Here is a 23,887-nt window from a genome sequence, read left to right as displayed (position 1 = left end):
TACCCTTTGAGACAAAAAAATTGAGTTCAGGAGAGTTACAAGAGAGAGTTTCAAAAAACAGCAGTATATAACTTGGGTTTATAAGCGAGTTCATTTTTCATTGACACATTTAGACATAAAGAACTCCAGCGAGGCTAAGTGTTATACCGCTTATTCGATATCACCCCCACACTATCTGGCCGTGCTGTTGACCCTGCTGACCTGAGATCTTCGTAGTAAACTGGGTGATGACAGGGGGGCCGTAGCCCTTGGCTGTGCTGGCGCGCAGGGTGAAGGAGTAAGTAGAGCCTGGGTAGAGGCCTGTGAACATGTGAGTGGTCTCGTTTCCTAGCTTCACCACCTTCCCGCTCTGGTTGGAGAGGTCCAGCTCGGGGTCAAAGGAGCTTACCGCCTTGTAGGAGATCTAGGAAGGAGGGAAGGAAGGAAGGAAGGAAGGAAATTAATATTCTGATAGCGGCTTCTGGTACTCCACTTTCAGCTCTCTTTAGCTGAGGAGGATTTGTATTCATGCAATGAAAACGTTTCATGTTGGAGGCATCCAAGTGGCTCAGCAAGCTGAAGCATTTACTGTAGTCACTGTGTCGAGGTTTTATATCCCATTTTATCCCATTGTCCTGTTTCTTCCTCCACTGCACGACTACTGAGCCATTTCTTTTAAGTCTTATATGTTGAATATGTTTATGTCTCTGCTCCTGAATAACCAGCTTGTTTCCAATCCAATGCAATAGTTATTGAGCAATTAGTGCTGGACAATATGGATGGAATATATGGAACAGTACTATAAAGAATATTTAAGAAATCACCATTTTTGCAAATATATTTAAGAATGCATATAACATTCATGAATTAATGTATAGACTTCAGCTCATTGTAAGTTCAGTAAACTGTTAACATGTGAGCTGTTAGCATGTCAATGTTACTATTTAGCTCATAAGTACAGCCTCACAGTGCCACTAGCTTTACATTTTTACCATTTACTTGGACAATAGAATTTTGTAAAACAACAACATGATATGATCACGAACGAAAATATTAGAAACACCTCCACCGAGGCTTTATATTGCTATCTCTATCCCATCTGTACTACTCAGTAAAGCCAAATGGCACACTTGTTCTCTGCTCACTTCATGTAGGAGCTTCTGACTTTATGTCAACAAGGCTTTATGCTGACATTTCCAAAATTAGTAAGGTACAACAGTTCTATGGAGAGGTGCTGTTTCATAGCACGGATCAGATTTTACTGTATAAACAGTGGTGCAATATTTCTCAACCAATGCCGATGATGGCTTGTGTTTTCGGGGAGAGAGGAAATACACTTAATATATTCCTTCCCCATTAATAAACACAGGGAGCTCTGGAGGGAAGCATTAAGGTGAGTGTTTTTACTAATATCCATTTTGAATAACTGTAAAGTCCCACTTTAAGAAAATGCTTCTGCTCGTAAAGGAAAACCTCCATTATAATTCCAATTATGGAACACAAAGGGAGTTTGGAGTGCTGCATAATTTGTGTCCATCAAGTTTTGAAATGCTTCGAAGCCTTCTCATTTAGTCTTTGTCTGTGAAATAAGTCCGTGATGCCAAATCCTATATCATAACATTTCAGGGAGAGGAATTTGAAATTACTTGTCAACACTGGGCACATGGACAGGTTTTTACAATTATAATAGAACTGATGGGGGGAAAAAAATAATGGAAACATTTTTAGCAAATGAACATGGGCTTGCACGTTACTATTGCTTGATACATAAAGCATTTTAAAAACACAGTGTTTGACATTTTTCTATATGAGGGAGGGACGTGTCAAAGTGTCACAAATAACATGAACACATAAAATATACATATCTGTAAAATCTGACACATTTACAAATGAAATAATGTTGAACAATGAACAAATAAATGTGTTGTGTACTCTTTCCTGTTATAAAATCTTATGAAATCTTATTTGCATAAGAGCTTTTACCCTCTTATGGTCCTAATAATATAAATTCAAGTGATTTTTAATGGCTGCAGATAATATAGAGAGTATGTCTTTTAAGGGAAATAAGCATTAACCAATCTTATTTATGGTTTATGGCCAATACAATTATTTGTTATAATTGTGGCTATTTCCCTTTGTATTATTATTCCAAATTTAACAATGAGATTGAATTGCAATAACTGACAAGCAAGGAGTACAAAGCTACTACCTTTACAGAGATGCTGGCTCTAGTCTATCCTGAAAGTTGCCAATAAAATGGCATTCACGGAGCCCGGTCAAAAAAAAGAAACCTCTTTGATATCATTGCTTGTCAGACATATTTCACTTGGAGTCCTTTGATAATGTCAAATCAAAGCAAGGTCCTGACTTATAAGAAGCAACTTCTCGGGAGTACAGGTAGAATACATTGTGGGTTGAGTTTTACTGTAGCGATGTGAGGGAGAAACACCTGGAGCAAGCTGCTGGCTGGCTAGATTCTCCTCATCTGTCACCCTATTTAAAACAGAGTGATATAAATATTAATAGTCTATCTTACTCTAATAAGAGCTATGATAATGTGAGAAATCTTTAATGATACTTTATTATACATTAAAATAAGGAAATAGCAGTATTGCCAGTGACTTATTGCTTACTTTAACTAGACACATTACTATACTGTTAAGGCTTTTCCGCAGATAGGGAGAAGTAATTGCTGTGGCGTATGAATATAATAGCCTGGAGTGGGTATTTTATAAGGTGGAATACATTTGCCTCAGCATAAATATAAGTGAACTTGACATAACGGCAATGCAAACCACGCCATTTTCTCTGAATGCTTTTACTTGTACCATGAAATTTTAAAAAAGATAAACAACTGAAACATATTCCTCTCAAAGTGATTAAGCGTGCGGTAAACCTGCCGCTTTTTATGGATATTGTTTTCCTGCACTCTTTAGCACCTCTAAGTGCTGTACATCTGCGACAGGACACAACACTGCACTACACACGCTTGAATAAACACAGCATTGTTATGATTCTGATTTCAGGATTTTACCTGCTATGATGGAAATGTCTCTTTGCCGCTGAGAGAATATCTATTTCATATTTCATTCACCTCGGTCACCTGATGGCACGGCAGCGGATGGAGCAACCTATACAGCGGACCTGATTGCATTGCTTTTACAATTCAATCCGCTCTTCTCGTATAAGAAACGGCCTTGTCAATGATTGCTAACCTAGTCAAAATACCAAGCGTGAGCAAACAGTGACAAGAGGGAGAATCAACAGAGGAGAATCAATCTGTGGAAAAGGCTGGAGGATTACTTCCACCTTAAGCTGGTTAAGATCAATGTGTGTATATATCGTGTATGTGTGTGTGCAGAGACTGTTTCTCTTATTGAGGACTCAATGCAGCTCCTGGACAAAGATGGCAGCGGCTGTGTGGAGCCTTGTGTCAACATTTACTTGCTGCTGAATCGTGATGAGTGTTTGAGGTGTGCTTCAGAGATAGCGTTTTTCTTTAGAGGTTGTCCATCTGTCACAGGACAGAAGATCAAAGCGGCTTGCAGTTGATTCTCTACTAGAAAAATGATAAGTAACGATGATACTTCATGAAAAAGGCTAAAAAGAACTTGACTGACTTAAGTGAGTCTAACAAAGTGATGCAGGTTTAAGCTGTTCCAAGTTGCTAAAAAAAGTCTTAATTAAAATCAAACAGGAAAGATAACGGCACATTCACGAATAGACTACTGAAAGAGGTAAATATGATGATTATGGCCACAGAGTCACACATTTCACTATAAAGCATAGTGAATGAATGCATTAACTAAAAAGCTCCAGATACCTACTATTTTGAAATTCAAATTTGACTGTGGTTGGAAGATTTTGATGTTATGTTAAAGCCTGAGGTTAACCTAAACATGAAAACATGACCAAACCCAGGTTAGTATGGATTGATTAGTTTCCATGGTAACACGGTAAATTCAAACCTCATTCTAAACCTGCTCTTTGTTGAACACAGTTTTCTGAAGTAAGCCTGGTTTAACTGGCAATCTTGCAGATGTACCTAATTTCTAAACCCTAACACAAGAAAACTGAAGTGAACTATTTGAACATTTTTGGCAAGTCTGTGAACTGCTGCTCATCACAACTGTGTAAAAAAAAAGAGCAAAATAAATGCACACAATCCATAGAGAGGAGGAGGAGGGAAAAAAAGAGTGTAATATTGGAACAAAGTCTGTTTTCTGCTCTGAAGAGTGTGATCAATATCTGTTACATTTTGATAACCCTGGCGCTCGTGTACCTCATACTGTATGATGATCCCATAGGTCTGAGCAGGTTCTCTCCACTTCAGGATGATCTTCTCCTCATAAGCGCTGCCCTGAATGGACTCCAGAGGAATGGCCCCTGGCACTGTGGGAAAAGACCACAAAGAGGAGGACTCATTTTAAAGGTAGGCTAAACGTAGTCGGATTTCCATTTATACTTATTTAAAGATATTTCTTCCCTTCGGCTATGCATGTTTGTCAAGTCAAATGTTGTAAGTAATAAATCGGATGAAGGCTGTTCCTATTTTTGCAACTTTATTCTTTTTCTGTGATGATCTAACTCATGCTGATGTGCATAAAACAATCAATAAAAGTGCTTTTTTGAGGTCCTGCAGTGCACAAATGGCCATGAGCCAAAGTCAAACACATTAATAGAAATATGCATGAGTATTTGAAGTCATTGTCACTCAAAACACACACCTTGATACGATGTGTTACAGCACAACAGAACACTTTTTGCACAGATAAAAAAATGTGTTGCAAACAAAGATGAACTAGCAACCCCGTGGGAATAGTGGGAATCATAATCTTTCTGCAATATTTTCTTGTGCTGATATATACTGCCAATGAGATCTTGGTCCTTTAACCCCTCATGTGAATTGGTTTCATTTTGTAAGCGATAACAGAATGACATGGAGATGTCTTTTTTTTTTTTTCCTCCCCAAGATTTATCTTCAAGAATGCAACTACTGCTACGCCCGTCTGTACACTTGTTCCCATGGGATCCTAAACACACAGATCCACAGACACATCATACACAGAGCAGTCAGATAGTGAGAAACAGTTGCCACTTTCAAGTTCCCAACCAGAGATATCTGAGCCAGACATGACAAGACTCTCTTTTTTCGTCAGCTGAGCCTGTTTGTTATCTAGCGGCCGGGGTTCCTTGAGACTTCTTTAGAGTTCATTTCCTGTGTCTGGTGAAGCAACAGAGTAGCTCTTTCATCTCTGAAGGAGGTGAAACAACTATACCAAACAAAGGTTTGCTGTATGACTCCTGTTCTCCTGTGAAAAATATTTGGAAATTCCCCAAACTCGTCCTTAGTGCGAGCTTGTGATCAGGTTACAATAATGCTGAAGAACTAAAAGGTCAGAAGTCACAATAAACAGTAATATTTAAATGGCTAAAATAAGGCACTTTTGGAAAGAGGCACTTTTGGAAGAACTTACTTACTGCAAGATGAAAAGTGAAATTATGTGCATATTCTACATTAAATTCTCATTTTTTGACAGTTTTGATGGATTGGTGTTTGCTACTGCTGTCATTACAGATCATTAGTACATATTTTCATGACCTTGATGTCAGATAAGCTAATTTTATCAGATTGCCTGCTTTTGCAATTGTGATTATTTTTAATATAGCAGTTGTGGTTCTTGCTTATTTCATTTATAAAAAAAATCTCTCACTCTCTCGCTTATTTATTTTTTGAGTATATATGTATGTTTGGTTAGGTGGTTGTGTAGCTATTTGCTCTTTTTACCCCTAAAGATATCTGATCTAAGGCTACTTTATCAGCACCATGTGTAAAACCTGCATGACACTTACCATCCTCATCAGTCTGAACTTCCAGCTCAGTGCTCTCCTTAACACCCTCCAGGTTACGCAACACCAGCTTGACACTGAGGTTGGTGAAAGGCGTCAAGTTGTGGATGGTGTGCTGAGGATCGCGGCTTTGGGTGTCATAACAAACTTCCTCCCGGGTCTCGTCTTTTCCGCCCACCCTGGAGCGGTACTGGACGGTCAAGTTGTAGCTGTGGCAGCGGGTCACGTTGTAGCCTACAGGCTCCCAACGCACCGTCACCTGTTTGGATTGGATGTCCACCACCTCCAGCTTCCGGGGGCCGTGCATGGGCTCTGGCGAGAAGGACAGAAGGAGAGGAGTGTGAGCATACATAAAAATAATCAATTAGGACAAACAAAAAATGGCAGGTAGTGCGAGATAGTTTCAATAAAAAAAAAAATTCAAGGATATTACTGAGGTCTATGCTAGGGCACAGAGAAGATGGTGTTCCCCTACAAGATTTTTCATAACACTTAAGACTCTGTGAATACATTTTCCCCCAGATTTAAATACTATTTCTACTGTTTGGAGTTCATATTTCCAGAAAATATTTTTTAAATTTCAAAGCCACAGCCTGATACCGAGCATTGCCACATCCCGTCACCGTTGCTAACTTGGTCTCACAGCAGCTGCACACACCAAGACACCACAGGTCTGCTGGTGGAAACCCCTCAGCAGGAGGTGTATCATCCCTTCAGAGCGTGCCGTTCCTGTGCTCCTTCTACCTTGTCCTCTGCCTTTTTCCATCTCGCCCAGTGGCGGTCAGCTATTAGCACCACACTGATAGAGAGTCAGCCAGCCTGTCAATCCAGGCAGGACACAACCCCCACTGCCATGCTATCACCTCTAACCACATACGCTGTCTCTCCTTGCCTTTTCTCTTCAACTTTCTCTCTCTCTTTCGCCTTCCTTCTCTCCATTCCTCTTTTTTTATTTCCTCTCTCTCTGCCCATCTCTTTTTCAGTGGCTCCCCCATTTCTATTTCCCTCTTTCTCCTCATCTCCTCTCTCTGCTATACCCTTCTATTTCCCTCTCTCTCTCTCCTTTTCCTTTCCTACGGGAGGAAAGCAGCCCAAGCACAAGGTAATGGGATCAATTTCCATTCCAGGTTAAATTCGCAGTCCATTTCTCTGGAACTTAACACTTTACCACCTATTAGGAAGAGCCAGGGCTCAATTTCCCCGTTCCCCAGGAGACACAGTCCAGCAATTCAGAGGCAGCCACGGCAGCCATGTTTAACATTCTGGAGGTGCAATGGGGGGTGGGGGGGTTGGGGGGTAACTGGACAGGAGCCCCAGCATGCTGTTCATTTCTACAGACTGTGCAATGGACATGATAAACAAGCAAAAATCTACAAATAGTGTGTTGGCATCCTTTTAATGTGATGCCCACTTACATTTACAATGCTCTTAGGTCCAGTAGATGTCAAGTTTTATTATGAATCATTTAAAAAGTGTCCATCCATCCATCCATCTTCTTTCCGCTTATCCGGGGTCGGGTCGCGGGGGCAGCAGCCTAAGCAGGGAAACCCAGACTTCCCTCTCCCCAGCCACTTCGTCCAGCTCTTCCCGGGGGATCCCGAGGCGTTCCCAGGCCAGCCGAGAGACATAGTCTCTCCAGCGTGTCCTGGGTCTTCCCCGGGGTCTCCTACCGGTGGGACGTGCCCTGAACACCTCACCCGGGAGGCGTCCGGGAGGCATCCTAACTAGATGCCCGAGCCACCTCATCTGGCTCTTCTCAACGCGGAGGAGCAGCGGGTCTACTCCGAGCTCCTCCCGGATGGCCGAGCTTCTCACCCTATCTCTAAGGGAGAGCCCAGCCACCCTACGGAGGAAGCTCATTTCGGCCGCTTGTACCCGCGATCTCGTTCTTTCGGTCACTACCCAAAGCTCATGACCATAGGTGAGGGTAGGAACGAAGATCGACTGGTAAATCGAGAGCTTCGCCTTTCGGCTCAGCTCTCTCTTCACCACGACGGATCTGTGCAGAGCCCGCATTACTGCAGACGCCGCACCGATCCGCCTGTCGATCTCCCGCTCCATCCTTCCCTCACTCGTGAACAAGATCCCGAGGTACTTGAACTCCTCCACTTGGGGCAGGATCTCATCCCCGACCCGAAGGGTGCACTCCACCCTTTTCCGGCTGAGGACCATGGACTCGGATTTGGAGGTGCTGATTCTCATCCCGGCCGCTTCACACTCGGCGGCGAACCGATCCAGTGAGAGTTGGAGGTCACGGTCTGATGAAGCCAACAGGACCACATCATCTGCAAAAAGCAGTGACCCAATCCTGAGGTCACCAAACCGGAACCCCTCAACGCCCTGGCTGCGCCTAGAAATCCTGTCCATAAAAATTATGAACAGGATCGGTGACAAAGGGCAGCCCTGGCGGAGTCCAACCCCCACCGGAAACGAGTCCGACTTACTACCAGCTATGCGGACCAAGCTCTGACACCGGTTGTACAGGGAACGGACGGCCTGTATCAGGGGGTCCGATACCCCGTACTCCCGGAGAGTACGGGGTATCGTATTTAAAAAGTGTATGATTGATAATTAGATTTTTTTTTTGTAGCACTGCAGAAAAGCTACAAGACAGAAGTAAAGGGTCTTCAGGAAATTAGGTCATGACATGTGACATGACAGAAGCTTGTATGAGTGAAAAAGGATATACAAAAAGAAAGACAGTGAGAAAAGAAAGGCGCCTGCCAGTTGAACGAAAGACTTTTGGATTTCACAAGTAGAAACCACGGATGTGATCTCTCCTGCGCTTTCATACAGCAGATGAAATAGCATTAGAAGGGCCCGAAGGAGGCAGAGGCAAAGCTGTTGAAGACAGATGGGGGAAGGGATATGCAATGTGCAGCATACAGTACATGCTTACACACAGGGTAACAAATAATAAAGTATGTCTGGAAAATGAAAAAAAAAACATCTTTCTAAATGGAAAAAAATGGTAATTAGCTTCTGTTTAAGAAGGATTTGTCACTATAGGTCTGAACAGCATGCACCGATATCCTTGGAAGAGCAGTCGGTTGTCTATCAGCTTTGAATCAATAAAAAAATGTAAACAATAGCTGCAGAAAATATATTAATTTCTGACTGGCTGTGAGGTATTGTGCTTTATAGCTTGCAATAAAGTGCTTAATATTCTTTGATTCTGCAATGCTTTGTGGAGGTACCCTCACTGAATTTGTCATCTTTGATAAAGGGTCTCCTAGGTTTACTGACCTCTAATGATTGTTAGTCTTTAGTGGAGACTGGTATGAAAAACACCTACCTTCAAAAGGATTAGAAATAATGAGAATAAGCACTAACATACAATAGGAAAGCAAAATCTACTCTACTGGCAAACTACTGGCTACTTTAAACAAATGCAATCAGACCAAAAAAAGAGATTCTAAAAACAGAAACAGGAGGAAATGACAGAGGAAAAACAGGCCCCCTTTCAAGACAGTTGCAATGTTGGGAGAGCCATCCAGAAAATAGAAGTTTAAACCCCTTTATTTGCGGAACTATCTGTTGGCCGCACTCAGTAGGCAACGGTTACACTAAAAGCACAGAGAATTGCAGGGTGGCCAGGCACGGAAATCAAATTAAACCAGATGCTCTCAAAGTGACAAATGCACCAAAGTGTGAATCTCAAGCAGACGTGCACAAGCGGGCTGGGAAGTCGTCTCATTTCTGGAGCATTCACAGAGAATGTCACACTTCCATCTTTATGGAACGTCATAGATAATGGCCACTGCACCTTAATTCTGGCCATTGGAGAGATGCCAATATACATAGGAATGACTTGTGAAAGATGTAATTATGCAGAGGAATAGCACATGCCAAATAAGGAAGAAGAAAAATGAAATAAAAGAGAGGAATTATTTATCTGTACATAAATGTAAAATGGTCTTATTGGCACATGGTAAGTAGATTTGACAGATTTTTTTTTATTACTTTGGCCATTTAGTAAACAGCTCTTATGACTATTCTATAGCCTCTCCCTGGAGTTTTGTTGAGAAAAGGCTAATTGTTTGTTGCCCCATTGGCTCCCTGTAGTGCAAATGCCAGCTGTCTGAGGGAGGCAGTAAAACGTGAGGATATGTGGCGGGCGCCCAATCACAACTTGTACCCCATGACTCAGAATGACATCATCTGTTTGCATGAACAACAAGGTGCCTTATCCATTGCAGAGCCTGGTCATGGTTGACTTTGAAGGAGAAGGAGAAGGGAAGGAAAGGGGAAGGAAAGAGAAAAAGAAAAACACCCTGAACCCTCCTCCCCCACTTAATCTGAAATGAACGGGTCGCACTGAACGGCTGATATCCTTTATAAATCCTTTCGTGCATAAATGGAGCCTTTGCAGCCATTTTCAAATGGGCCCATAGGCCCATGAATGACAGCTGATGGGATGAGCCTATTACCCCAGTCTACTGTGACTGCTAGTTTAGTTTTATTGACCGAGCAGTAAGAGGCTCAATATCAAAAGCACAAGCACATATCACAACAAGGAATAACAAGGCTATCTTTTGAAATCCATCTTTTTTTTTTTTTTTTTACAATCCTCACAAGATATCAAACACTAAGGGCGACATTGGGGTGAAAGTACTGAAAATATGACTGTAATATCTCCCCAGTATGGCAGATATTTCTAGTGGAATAGAGTTATAATAATGGCTATGAAAGCATCCCTTGGAGCAGGAAATTACTGAGGTCTATCTTATGCCAGGGCACACAGAATGAGCTCCAGTGAGAGCCAGATTGGTATTCCAAGCGGTGGACAAATTATCACCTGCCCCACACTCGCCGATGTAATTGAATAATTTGAATTTGACATTTACATAGAACTATTAGTGATTTTTGTCATTACGGCGTGACATTTAAATAATGTTTTTAGAAATTATCAGCACATTATTGCCTCTTTTTAATTCGAATGGGCCCCGCATAGACGCTACCGCGGCTGAAGTGATAACATGATTTCCCAAAACATGAAACGACAACAACAACAAATAACCGCATGTTATAGCCGTCTGTCCTAGAGGGGGCTTAAAATGGTGCACTTAGCCCCTGGGTAGAGGGAGACATTAGTCCTGGATGAAAGGAAACAAATTGGGCATGTCCGGAGCACAGCCACTTTACTGTGAGACAAGTGTGTGGTGTGTGTGTGTGTGTGTGTGGTATAGGGAGGACAATGTGTGTTTTCTAGCTTTTATGTGAGTAAAGGAGTGTCCATTCAGCAGCACATGTCTGGTTCCTCAGCATCTCACTGGCTATATGTACAGAAGAACGATTTACTTATCAGATCTACCTCAGGCGTCGCAGCGTACGAGGCATTCGGAAAGCCAGGATCTTTATCAGATCAACATCGATTAAGAGCAGAAAAAGCTCGGTGCTGGCATAGACTTCCATCTCCACGCTCAGCAAACAGAACCAGGAGTGGGGTAAAAAGACTAATTCCCCAATGATTAGAAACCCACCGTCAAGTCAATGTGGCTCCTGAGCTTGGTTGCTATCTCATCAGGATGAAACAGCGCTGAGGTTGAGGGGGAGGAGGAGGAGGAGGAGGAGGAGGTGGGAGTACTCGTTTTTTTTATTTTTTAGAGATGAAAAAAGAGAAATGCCTCGACTTTCACGGGATGGCATGCAGACTGTCGGATTTTCTTGCCGGAGAATGTCAGCCAGGGCTTGTCACAACGCAGGCGCCTTCGTTGTAGACAGTACCAAAACAACATGACAACGGCGAAGATTAAATCCTGGTCGGAGGGGCTGTTTTCATGTAAAGTGTTCCATTCTAGGCAGCGAGGCCTGGTACTGCCGTCACTTATCTCTCCATTGCTGTGTGTTATTCACTCTGTTCTGTTTGAGCTGGGCGAGCTGGGGAGGCGAGCACATTTGTTTGCCTCTTTCTATTACATCGCAGTGATAGCACTGAGGCCATTGAGGTAATGACATGGGTTTTACACTTAGGAAATCATTTTCATATCCCGCAGAAGCGAGCCATAATGATAGCTTTTGATAACCGACAATCAAAGCTCCATCACCCTCCTAGAGTGCTCCTCTATGCAATCCTCTGGAGGAAGAGAAAGAGAGGAGGTGGGGTGGGGGGGTTAAGAGGGAGAGATGGAGGGAGTCAGTGGGAGGGTGGATAGGTGGGTGTGCGGGGTGAGGGGGGTCGGAGAAAGAAAGCTAAGACAAAGGACAGGGGAGGGTTGGGGAAGTGCCAAGGTTTCATCAAATGCAACAAGTCAAACCAGGCCTTGAAGTTGACGCGTGTACACATGTTATAATTGATAGCGCTTTAAAGGCATAGTACATGGACCTCTTGTGTTCCAACATCCACCCTCTACACCCATTACAAAGTCAGAGACAAATGCCCATGTGCTCAGGACACACACACACACATGCACAGGCACTTGCCTATACACCTTGGAGGCGTGGATAATCACAAGGATTTATTGAATGGTGGTGGTCGCTCCTCACTCTATCAAGTCCTTCTTTATAGGCCTCATGATAGATGAGACTGCCATGATGGGTGAGGATGAGGGGCGGAGGGGCCTATAACGCACAGGATCGAATTGAAACCACAGAATGAGCCCCGGCGCTGGACCGGGGCTGGGCTGCCACCAATGTCTGATGAACCCCCCGAAGCTGTAGGGGTGGAGATGAATGGGTGAATGTCTTCCTTCTCACAGCACTGAATAGAAAGGGAGAGGGGAAAGTAAGACACACTCTAGCTGCACAGGAGGATGATGTATGACAAGACTCCAGACTGTCAAGTCATACCAAGTCAGTGTTTGTATTGTTCATGATCGACCACCCTGTGTTACCCTGCAAAGTCAACGATAAACAACTGTGTGAGTACAGAAACTGAGAAAAATTTGAAAGTGCTTATAATTGATTGTGTGTGATTTTATGTGGCTAAAACTCCTTTTGAAATTAAGTTTAGGGCAATATGCACTGTGGAAAGTCATGTGATTAATATTTTTTTAGATGAACTCAAGCAATAAGTGTTCCTTTATGGGTTGTGAAAATTCACCTTCTTCTTCATGCATGGTTTTCATAGGACAGCTACGACCACTAGCAGTTCCTGTTTGCACAGTATAGTAAACAATCAAGTAGATTACTTTTGATACTAAAAAAAAAGCATCTAAATTTAATGACTGTGAGACAAGATCTAAAGATAAAAAGGATGGCCTTCATCTCTGACCGGCTTTATAGATGCATTTATCTTCAATAGACTTCAGAAAAGAGTTTATTACTGCAATTTCTGGAGTAATTTATTCACATTTCAGCATTATGTGTATGATGCGGTTGCGTTCCTGTTTGATTTATGACACTGGGAAGGAGGGGTGATTGGGCACAGGATTTTAAACATTCAAGTAGCAAGCATGCTTTTTTACCATTGTAGGGAAGCATGGAAACCCACCTCTCATATTCACTACCCTACTACCCAACATATACTGTAGATATGCATGGAATCAGTCATTTCATGAATTAATAATGGTTACTCATTCTCCTTATTTTTTTGCCACATACTGGACAGTGCAGTAATTTAAAACCCTCTACAGCTAAAAGGGGTTTTACATTTTATTCATAATGACAGTAGTATTTAATAGGCTAGAGAGAAAGATAACAACAACAAAGTACTGTGTTGCAGAGTCTAACTCTGAAGTACTTGAGGTGATATTTCTGTTACTCCTACAGTTTTCTTCAAGAACCAAATAACCTTCAAATTCACTAAAATATGAGGTACCTACAAGTTATAAAGAGTCGCACTTGTCGACTGCAGTGTCTAACAATGTGATTAATCAAGCAGGAAGGGAATAAATAAGCCAATAAATAACAGGGTATAGAATGTCAGTGCACAGCACAGTCTTTTCAATCCCTGAACATTTACAGGGATTAAAAGAACAAACCTAGCAAGTGTGTCTCAGGGGCAAAAGGTGAAGGGAAGCGCAAGTCCACTGACAGGATGAAAACAAATGGACAGCCAGTTGATGGGAACAGCAGAGGCAGCGGAGGTGGAACTGGTTTAATCAATCTTTCATTTTGTTTCCACCAATATGCTGTGTGGTGATTGGGGTCAGAGTGACAGGTAGAATGACCTCCTCCTCCCCCATCTGTCTAAACACATACACATGCCCACACACCCATCTCCACTGTCAGACCCAGCCTTTGTATTTTGTGTTAAGGGTCCTGGGGAAAACGCCTGTGGTTAAGAATTACAAAAAAAGAGGAATACAAGCCTTCATTTACTGACAGGGACGCAATCTCCACAGGAGCAGTGGGAGGTTACCAAGGTGATTCTTCAACTTCAACGCTCCCCAGATGGCTTGTATGGCATTGTCATTTGTCGCCAAAAAACCTGCATGTGTTGCACTCAACGCAGGGTGTTACCCTGTGAGTAAATCAAAGTGAAGCGCTTGACTTTGTGAAATGATTGCCGCGTTTTCTGAGCCACCTACTTACGAGATATATGAGATCTAAGATCTAGCTATCTAGGTGGGTGAATACAGGGAATAAATCGCAGCCATCCTGACATTCTTGTCCTTTAGTTGAGGAGGAGACACAGAAATGTTCTTGAGCTAGAGTTATACAACCAGACTGAATGAGTGCTTCCTGGACGCCTAGCAAGGGGAACGGGACATCTATAATTCAGCAAAAGGATGGAGTAAATCTGTGACAAAAATTACTGCAGATAGACCATGAATAATTAAACATGGAGAATAGAAACATTTAAAGACCTTGAGAAGCATTTCAGTTCAAATTTAAAAACAGCAGAAAAAGGATTTTGCCAAGCATGACTAAACTACTGCTATTTATCATCCTCTTGAGGCTTAAGAGTTGAGGTGACAAACCTCAATGATAATTGTTTGTGAGGAGCTGAAGAAGCAGCTCTAGAGTAAAAGGAGACTAAGTTTATGCGGATGTCACCAGAGTATCGTTTGTGCACATCTGTTCTGAGAATCTCAATTGTTTAGAGTTCGGGGAATAGATGGCGGGTGTGACGGAGATGTGGGAAATAATAATAATGTAACAGCTATAAATGCGGAGTCTCTCTCTCCTTTCCAACGGCAGTTGTTTGAAGACGTGTCCTTGGGATGAGCACAATTTCACATTTGCAGAGCCAATATCATACAATGCAATTCACCATTGTACTTCCAACTGCCTCTGAAAAAAAAAGCTTTTATTTGGCCCGACTATAACCTTTCTGCACAGCACAGACTCAATCTACCCTGTTTTCTCTAACTGACAAAAGAACACATTCAATGGGCCTCAAACCAAGGCATTTCATCCGCCTTGCCACAGACAATATATAAACCCTATAGGTCACATGACTGTCAGCTATTGTGAGTGACACACCAGACCAATGTTATCTCAGATGGTGAGGTGAAGTGGCTTTCTATTCATGCCTCAAGACAACAATAGCATTAATTAGACACATCAAACCTAGCAAAACAATTTCCTTTCCTTTCAGACCCAAAGAGACATATCTGCTCAATCTCAGCCTTTGGAAAAAAAAGAAGCAACCATCATGAAAGGTTTAGACCTCATTGGAAAAATGTGCCCTGTAGACATGCATGAAACAATAAAAGGGGAAAAATAGCAGTTATAGCTAAAAGATCATCGTTCACATTTTGTTATAAAGTGTTAAAAGCTTTCTTAGACAAGATTTTGTAAGGTGAAATATACTGACAGGAAATAATGTAGGCTGCTGGAGCTAACCTATTTGGCAGGCTGACAGTAGCCCCCACTGGCTGAAAACTATTACACCTTCTTAGCAAACATTTTATTGTCTTTACGCTCTCTATACATGTCTTTGGATTTACTGCCACTGATGCAAAAATCGTTCTACTCTGCTTCTTTTATTATTAAACGATGCAGTTACAGTAAATAAAAGGAGGCTATGAACAATCAATTCTTCCTAGAAGAAAGGTCAATCCCAGCCTGGCCTTCATAATGTCTGGACATCGGAGAGTATTGTTATTTGCTATTATGCAATTTCAAAAGAGGTGAACTTATGACATGTGTATTTGCAAAATGTGGCCAGAGCTTGCACAAAAACTGGGCACAAATGCATGGAAGCAAAAGAGTCAGAGTGTATATTCACAAGTGGTACCAAGCTCTAACTGTCCTGGAGTCGAGTCTTCTCGTCTATTAAAGTAAATGGTTTCTTGACGATTTAAGAACACATCGGAAAGAGGCCCTTTTGTACTGCAGATTGCACCTTTCAACGCCCTCTTTGACAGCTGAACAATGGCAGAAAAGAGAAGAATGACATTAACTAACTGCACAGCTTATATGATTAATATGATTCATTCAAAAATGTCATGGCCATAATGTTACATGAGCACGTTTTATGGCTTCTTTTTTTTTACCCAGTTTGTGAATGAGACACAAAGTTTTCAAGGTCTGGCAACGTTGATATTTTTCCGATAAGATTTCTACGGATGATACAGACCTTCACATTTTGTTCCATTCATAATAACTGGTAGATTTTCATGGTACACTGTAATGTTCAATCCTTCTGCAGTTACATCCATATGAGTTATGCTTAGTAATATATGTTAAAAAGAGTTCTTTAAAGAATAACTCCAATAACGCCATACTGAATATAACAACTCTCCTATCCAAGCAAGGATTCTGTCAATGTTTTAGATTTTCTGTTTAATGATTTTACCTCATTTTAATTAGTCTCAATGCATGCATCAATAATAAAATGGCTTCTGTTTACACTTGATCCGTGTCATATGTATGGCTAAAAGCAGCGCTACCTTTTAGCACATTAATATAATTACTTCTATAGGAACTGGTTTTGACTGGTTTGGAGTGTGTTAGTATAAGTGCTGTACGAGGCATGCAAGCAAAGGCTTTGGAGTTTTTTGTTGATGAAATTTGCTCAGCTAGTCATGTTAGCATTTGTAAAGAAATATTTTTTAATTATAAAAATGTCAACGAAAATGAAACCTTGTTTGGAAATGTTATTTTTCTATTAAAGCCTCTGATATACAAATACCACATAGAGCACCTAGCCTTGTTTGCAACTTGAATATAAATGCATTGACTATTAATTTACAGGTTTTATTACAGCTCCTCCGCAGTTTAAATTGTGCATCATAATCTTAAATAAATAATTATTTATTTTAATGTTTTTGTGGAGCATTTAACTTGAATTTTTCTTTTTCCAAAGCATGTCCAAAGCATGTTCGGAATAACCTTTCCTCAGTATATATGATGGATAATTAAACTTTTGAGACGCATATAAAATGTATGTAATTTCATATTACAGTATAACACTGTTTTTTTGAATGTACAGATTTATCAAAAAAATACATCTAACTAAAGAATGCCTCATTTATGAAGTTGTGATTAATACATTATTTACAAGGAAAAGCAAAGAGACACATTGTTAAGGCTGATAACTTTTAAAAGTGTTCAGGAGTTTCTACAGTGGGGAAAACATTCACTGTTGCAACATTCACACTTGTGCTTCAAGTTGTTATGTCACTGCACCAATGTCACAGGGACAAATTATTGTACTTTTCTGAAATAGTTATTCTACCTCTACTCCCTGTTTCACGTTGCCAGAGAGTGGCGCCATTCTTATTTGCATCAAAACAGACCTGGTCTTTCACATATGAAAGTGGGAGGCTAAATGCAAATAACCAACCTTGTGTGTGGGTGAACATAATTGCACAGCTCCTCCCTACTCTCCACCGTTATAAACGAGTGTTTAAGCGAGGACTGATCCCTGATTAACGCTGATTCCCCAGTGTTTAATAGCACTCAGTGCAATAGAATGGCAAAGTAAAAACAAACAGATGAGACTACTCCCACGTGGTACCGGAGCGCAGATGGAGAGAACTTATAGATGGAGATGTGGAGCTGGCAGAGGCTGGAGTCTGAGCAGGTGTTTGGACCCAGCATGGACAGCATGTACTGCCATTTATAAAGCGCCTGGGAGCCAGCGGGACAGCGAAGGCCACAGGGTGGAGAAGAGGCACACAGGACAGACTGTTCTTCTACCATGGAAACTAGTCGTATTTCTGCTGCATCAGAAATAAGTGTGGAACAACATGCTATGTGCTGACCTTCTGGCTCAATGAACTTCAAAATATTTTTAAACACGAAAGGGTTCTGATTGATTTAGACATTGTTAAAGTGGCAAATGAAACATCAGCACACAATACACATCTGTATTAGTGGAGTAACAAACCATTTGTGTGAACTGCCAACATTTTAAGAATAAAATGTGTCTTTAAATTTCTTTTTGAATTTTTTTTTTGATTTTGATGAAGCTCTGGCAAATCTTTTCCACACAGATCTAAAGTTAAACTCAGACTACAGAGGAGTGGCTGTTTAATGCTTGCTTATCTCAGCCTTCCTCGTGTGGGCTGGAAATGGTTTCTCTGTGTGAGATGGTCTCTCAATAGTGTTGTTGAAATGCAAGGGCACCCTGCTGTGATCCTTGGGCACCACCTGATAATACAGTGTCTTCCTTCAAGTAACACTTAACAAGCGTGGAGGACTCCAAAGTCGTAAACAACTCTACACAGACCATCATTTGACATGAAAGGGGATTGCAGTTACCAAATTATTTCCTCTTTTTATCTCAAAAAAATGTTTGCAGAGTCATTTTGGACAGCAGTGAACGAAGAAAATGACAAATGTGGCCAAGTTGTGAAATTCCACAAATTGAGGATATGCAGAACAAAATGTTGTTTTAATCATTCTGCAAACCTTTGAAACCCACAAATAACCCCCTAAAGCAATCACAGAGCCTTGGATAAGACATTCTTTTGATGTTCACTAGGAAAGTAATGTGCTTCGTGGGAAAGAAAACCTTTCAAGGCTACTCCTATTTTCCCCCCTGCCTCTGAATTGAATTGGTGGCGTCCTTGCATTATACATTCCCCATTTTACAGAAGATTGAATTAAAACATCCTTTGTCATCAGAAACATTGCTCAGTTTGTAAAGTGACCAAGGCATGGCTATGAATAATTATGTGGGAGACAGTGCTCTAAAGTAGCCACAGATTTTCATTAGCGCCTCCAGATAGCAGTGCAGGGAGAGGGGGAGTGAGTCTCTGAGCCTGTCTGTATCAACAGTGATGTATCACACAGCCCTGTGAGTCTTAACCGTTCTATTAGGAGCTCTGCTGAGGCCCAGCCTGTCAGTGGGAAAGACCAGCAGAGAGCCGGACAAGATCAAGAGCAGCTTCCTCAAACACACTTCAGGAGCCGAGGCCATCAATCTCCCCGACTGTGACCGGCGGGGTGGCCGAGGGGCAGGACCCCTGTAGAAGCAGGGCCTGGCTCAGAAGTCTGCACAGGTAGGGCCATTCATCCCTATCAGCCTGACTAAAAATGAATAAGCTCATGACCTTCACAGTGGGGAGAGGGGGTTACACCCTGGGTAGAAAAGGGAGAAAAATCTCATTTTCATCAGCATTTCTCTGGACACCAAACAGCATTAGCCTGGGAAAATGCTGAGGTTAGGTTTGTTTTGTTCCCCAAGTTGGCATCCTAGAGCAGCATGGGAATTTAGCTGGTTAATGTTGTGAGAAGGGCAATTTGTACAATATCATCTAGTATTCTCAAAGTGTTTATGTACAGTACATGTTTGAGTTTGAAGGCCTACAGTCAAGCAGCAATATAACGATCCAAATTTGAGGTGCCACTTTGTTTCACGCATGGTATCAATCTGTGTTGGTGATGAATTAAGAAACTTGCAGGGCCTTTAGAACGACAATTAAGTTGAATAAACAAGTAGTTACAAAGTTAACCATGTGGTATTTTTTTTGTTCCAAGTCTGGAGCTAACTATAAATCATATCAATTATTGTGACACAATACTGAGGGAAGTTAAAAGAGCTTTTAAAAACGTGTTATTATTAATATTGTCCACAAGTGCATCAGTTTGACGGATACCTGTAATGTTTAAAAAGTAAAGTACAAATAGAAAAGAGTACATTTATGCCAAAAATCTTGATTAAGATCCTTGGGCAAAAACCATGGAAACACTGAGGGCTTTGTCTACAGTAACGATTACCTGTAAATAAAATGGCCCTGATGCATGTTAGGCTTTTGTGAGCTGCAGATATTTGCAAATACAATGCTGTATTACCAACAATGGAGCCCTCATGGCCATTTATTATATGCAGAGGGTGATTTGTAGAAATATGAATCTTTTTAAAAAAAAATGTTTTGCTTGTAAAATTACATTAGGAACAGTTCAACCTAAAACAAAACCAACATAAAGGCAATATTAAAACAAATAATAACCTTGTGCCTCCCCAGGGACATTTTTGGCTTTTGTCCTCCAAGTGATTTTTATTTTTTTATTTTTTTGGCACAAAAATGAATAAAGCATCAAAATGAACATTGCTGCTAATCACTGACATATCCGGGGCCGTCATTTTTTTCCCCACAACCGTGGAAAATAATATTAAAACTGGAGTGCGGGACTTTTGTCTCCCCCCTCTGGCAGTAAGAGTAACTACACAAACACTATCAACACGCGCTTACGTCATAGGCTCCGCCGTAGCCTAATCTGTCGCTGATGTTGTGGCTTTAAAACGGTGGATAAATAGTTTTGAGTGTCACACTGTCCCCACAGTCCTACACCCTGCAGCCTAGATTCACTTGCAGACAGATTTGCAGCTAGATGAGCTGATCCCGATTAGGGCATTTAGAAATGTAGTGAAGGGGTTTGGAGGCAAACTCATTTGGAATTTTAATTGCTTCCTTAGCTAGATCCGTTTTTATCATATCTGTCTTTTTAGGCATTTGATTCTGTGAGTTGCTACTGTATGTTTTTTAACGTTTGCTTGCATGTTGAAACACTGTATTGCTGCTCAAAAAATAAAGTCCTGTAATCTCCATGGGACTCACCTGGTTAAATCAAGGTTTATTAATGTAATTTAAAAATGATTATTCTATTATATACTATACTGTTATATACTAGTATATACTGTTCAGGCTTATATATACATTAATATATCATCTGCATACATTGACATTTGTTAACTGTTACATTGTGTTAACTACTTTTACAACATTATCTCCTTTTGTATATATGCCTTTTATTTTATATTTTCTGTTCTAAGCTCATATATGCTGCCAGTATTTCAATACATAGAACAAAAATTAATTAGAATAAAGGATCCCTCTGTCTGGTACCCTTCGATACCCCATTAGCTCTGACTCTGGCGTTTGGCTGTTTATACCAGGCGGGGAGTTCCGGTCCTCTGAAATGATGCCAACACAGAAGTAACTTAAAACTGCATTCTATCAAAAGGCCACCAGGGGGCGACCGTTTTGGTGTCAAAAGGACTTCCGTCTCTATACAAGTCAATGGAGAATTCACCAACTTCTCACTTGATTTCTAACCTCAGTAAACGTTTTCAAAATGTGTTTATGGTCTCAATCGCTAGTTTAAAGCCTTCTTCAATGCAGTATGATGTTCATTTGTGAAATGTTGGCCTCCCTGATTTTATATGTGACGATAAAGCAGGGTATGCATTAGGGCGTGGCTACGTCGTGATTGACAGGTTGATTGGTTCACAGGTTCAGGAGGGCGCCTCATGCTCTTCATGATGCCCATATAAGTAGAATCCGTGTTTGTTTTTTACCCGGCATGCACCGGAAATTTTCAAGATGGCGCTGCCCAGATCCGAAACTATTGGCCTCCGAGCAGCAGTCCACAAACCAATGGCGTCACGGATGTAACGTCCATTTTATATACAATCTATGGTTTATACATAGCTTTCAACCCGTTTATAAAGGTGGTGTGCAGAACCAAAGTTCCTTAAGAGTATCTGTGTACAGATATGTGTGTTTGACTAATACACCCTTTGATTTATTAGTTGTGGTATTGTTTTTTCTTGTCTGGTAGCCAGTATTGACAAAGAGCAATTGGACTATAGGATGAAAAAACTATAGGATTGATTATATCAGGCGTTGGGTTCCAATACAGCACTGGTAAGTATGATCAATTCACTTGTTTTCTCTGCACAGGAGATTTGTTAACAACAAGAACAATGCAGAAAATTGCTAGCCAGTCAGTCTTATTTGATGCTTTATAACTTTTGATCTTTTCCAGTGTAAATGGTGACCAAGTTTTTTACACTGAGAGAAGTGTAAATGTGACAAAAAAGACACAATTTGCCCTTTGCTGCATGTTTTTCATTTAAAAATGAATGCATGAACACATGACATGGATGTGTATATCTGGATATAGCTAATTTGTTTGTATGTGATACTGGTTTAGAAATGTATTTATATTATATGACATACTGTACACAAACATTTTATATAGCTTCAATATTAATTTTGCATGGTAAAACAGCAGAGTGTATCATCTCCTTAAAATCGGTGCTTCTTAATTTAATACATTTTTTGCCTCACCTGCACATTTGGTCCTGGCCCTCAGCGGGGGTCCGGGTGCTCCAGTGCCTCCATCCAGAGGTCTGGTCAGCAGAACACTGATCTCGTACTCGGTGTCAGGGTCCAGGTGGCCGATCTTGTGTGTGGTCTTGTCAACGGGCTGCAGGTCATACATGGTGCCCGACACGGTGCGGTACTCCACCTCCCTGTCGATGATTGGACCATCTCCATTGATGGAGTTAGCGTTTAGTTGAATCCACAGGTAGGTGGCGCCGACAGCAGTTAGCTGAGGGGGTGCAATTGGAACTGGTGGCTCTATGGAAACAAAAAGAAAGTAAAAAATATGGGGGGAAAAAGAGTTTTATATCTAACTTGTGTATAAAGACATCTGCCAACTTAACTACCACCATGGGGTCAAGAGCTTTCAGCCGATCTGCCCCCCGCCTTTGGAACTCTCTCCCACCAGACATTTGCACTTCTGACTCTGTTTCCACCTTTAAATCCCGCCTGAAAACGCACCTATTCAGAGTGGCATACTCTGTCTCACACTAACTATGCAATCACGTTGTTGTTTATTTATTGCACTGATGCACTTTATAGTCACATCCATATTTATTTCTTTATCTTTGCACTAAATGTTACCTGATTTATATTGTTTGATGTAATGTTGTCGTGTTTTATGAGCCTTGTAAGGTGTCCTTGAGTGCTTTGAAAGGCGCCTTTAAATAAAATGCATTATTATTATTATTATTATTAAAGCACTGAAATGACCACAAAAATGTAGATACATAGTTGTACCAAGCAAACAAGATGCTCAAAATTAATTGGTTCTTTTAAACACTCAAATCTTCTTCAAGCGCATGAAGAATATGTTTAAGTTTATCCAATTATCAGGGTCTTTAAGAAGAGCCACATAACAATCAATAGTTCCAGCTTGAAGAATGAAATACCTCATCATCGGCTGTACACTGAGTGAGTCATGTAATCATTCACATTTTGAAAGTGACTGCAACTTCTAAGAGAGGACTAAATGAAGTGACCCAGACCGTTGAACAACATATTGATTTTAATCACTTCTGTGGAAAATCTTTGTGATTGACAACTACTGTAGTTGTCATCATTCTTGTCTAATTCAGGAGTTGGTTTAATCTCTCTGCTCATAACCTTCTGTGGAAGATTATTATTCTATCAAAAAAGCTATGTGGCATGGATTGGAAACATAACTATAAACTGTGTTAACTATTCTTACTTTTAAAACATTATTAACAACTGAGTTACTATATGCATATATATTATAGAGCAGTTACCAATTACAAACATTTTGGAAGTGAATGTCTTTACAAGTATACCCAATATAAATATTGTGTCTGGCAAGTTGAAGAAAATGCATTCCAGCCAGCACTGCCTTTCTATCAAAACATGATTTACACTACAAGTAGCTGCATATAAATGAGATTTGTAGGAGATCTGGTTTGGGTGTGTAGGGACTGTAGCTTTTTTATGGTTTTAGATGCAACAGTTTCAAAACAAAGTAAATCTATGTGCACGTATCCTTAAAAGATTAATCACTGAAGCAAAAGCGTCGCAGATCTTAAGAAGTAATTTAATCAAATCAATTATTGTTGATTGCTCAATTCAAACTGCGTCGAAATGCATGACCTGCC

At 40.9% G+C, this 23,887-nt stretch overlaps 1 protein-coding gene across 1 annotated transcript in view; it reads right to left on the bottom strand.

The window, feature by feature from the left end:
- LOC133991268 (receptor-type tyrosine-protein phosphatase mu-like) overlaps positions 1-23,887 on the bottom strand; it is a 160,752-nt gene that overhangs the window by 70,483 nt on the left and 66,382 nt on the right. Inside the window, exons 7-10 of the mRNA XM_062429790.1 lie at positions 22,245-22,538; positions 5,833-6,141; positions 4,262-4,371; positions 202-403 (exon numbers count right to left, since the gene is read on the bottom strand). Coding sequence (XP_062285774.1) covers positions 202-403; positions 4,262-4,371; positions 5,833-6,141; positions 22,245-22,538 — 915 coding nt within the window. The remainder of the gene's footprint in view (positions 1-201; positions 404-4,261; positions 4,372-5,832; positions 6,142-22,244; positions 22,539-23,887) is intronic.

This window comes from Scomber scombrus, chromosome 11, assembly GCF_963691925.1.
Source record: "Scomber scombrus chromosome 11, fScoSco1.1, whole genome shotgun sequence".
NCBI lineage: Eukaryota > Metazoa > Chordata > Actinopteri > Scombriformes > Scombridae > Scomber > Scomber scombrus.
Note: the sequence above shows the minus strand (reverse complement) of the source record. Positions and strands in the feature narration are given on the sequence as shown.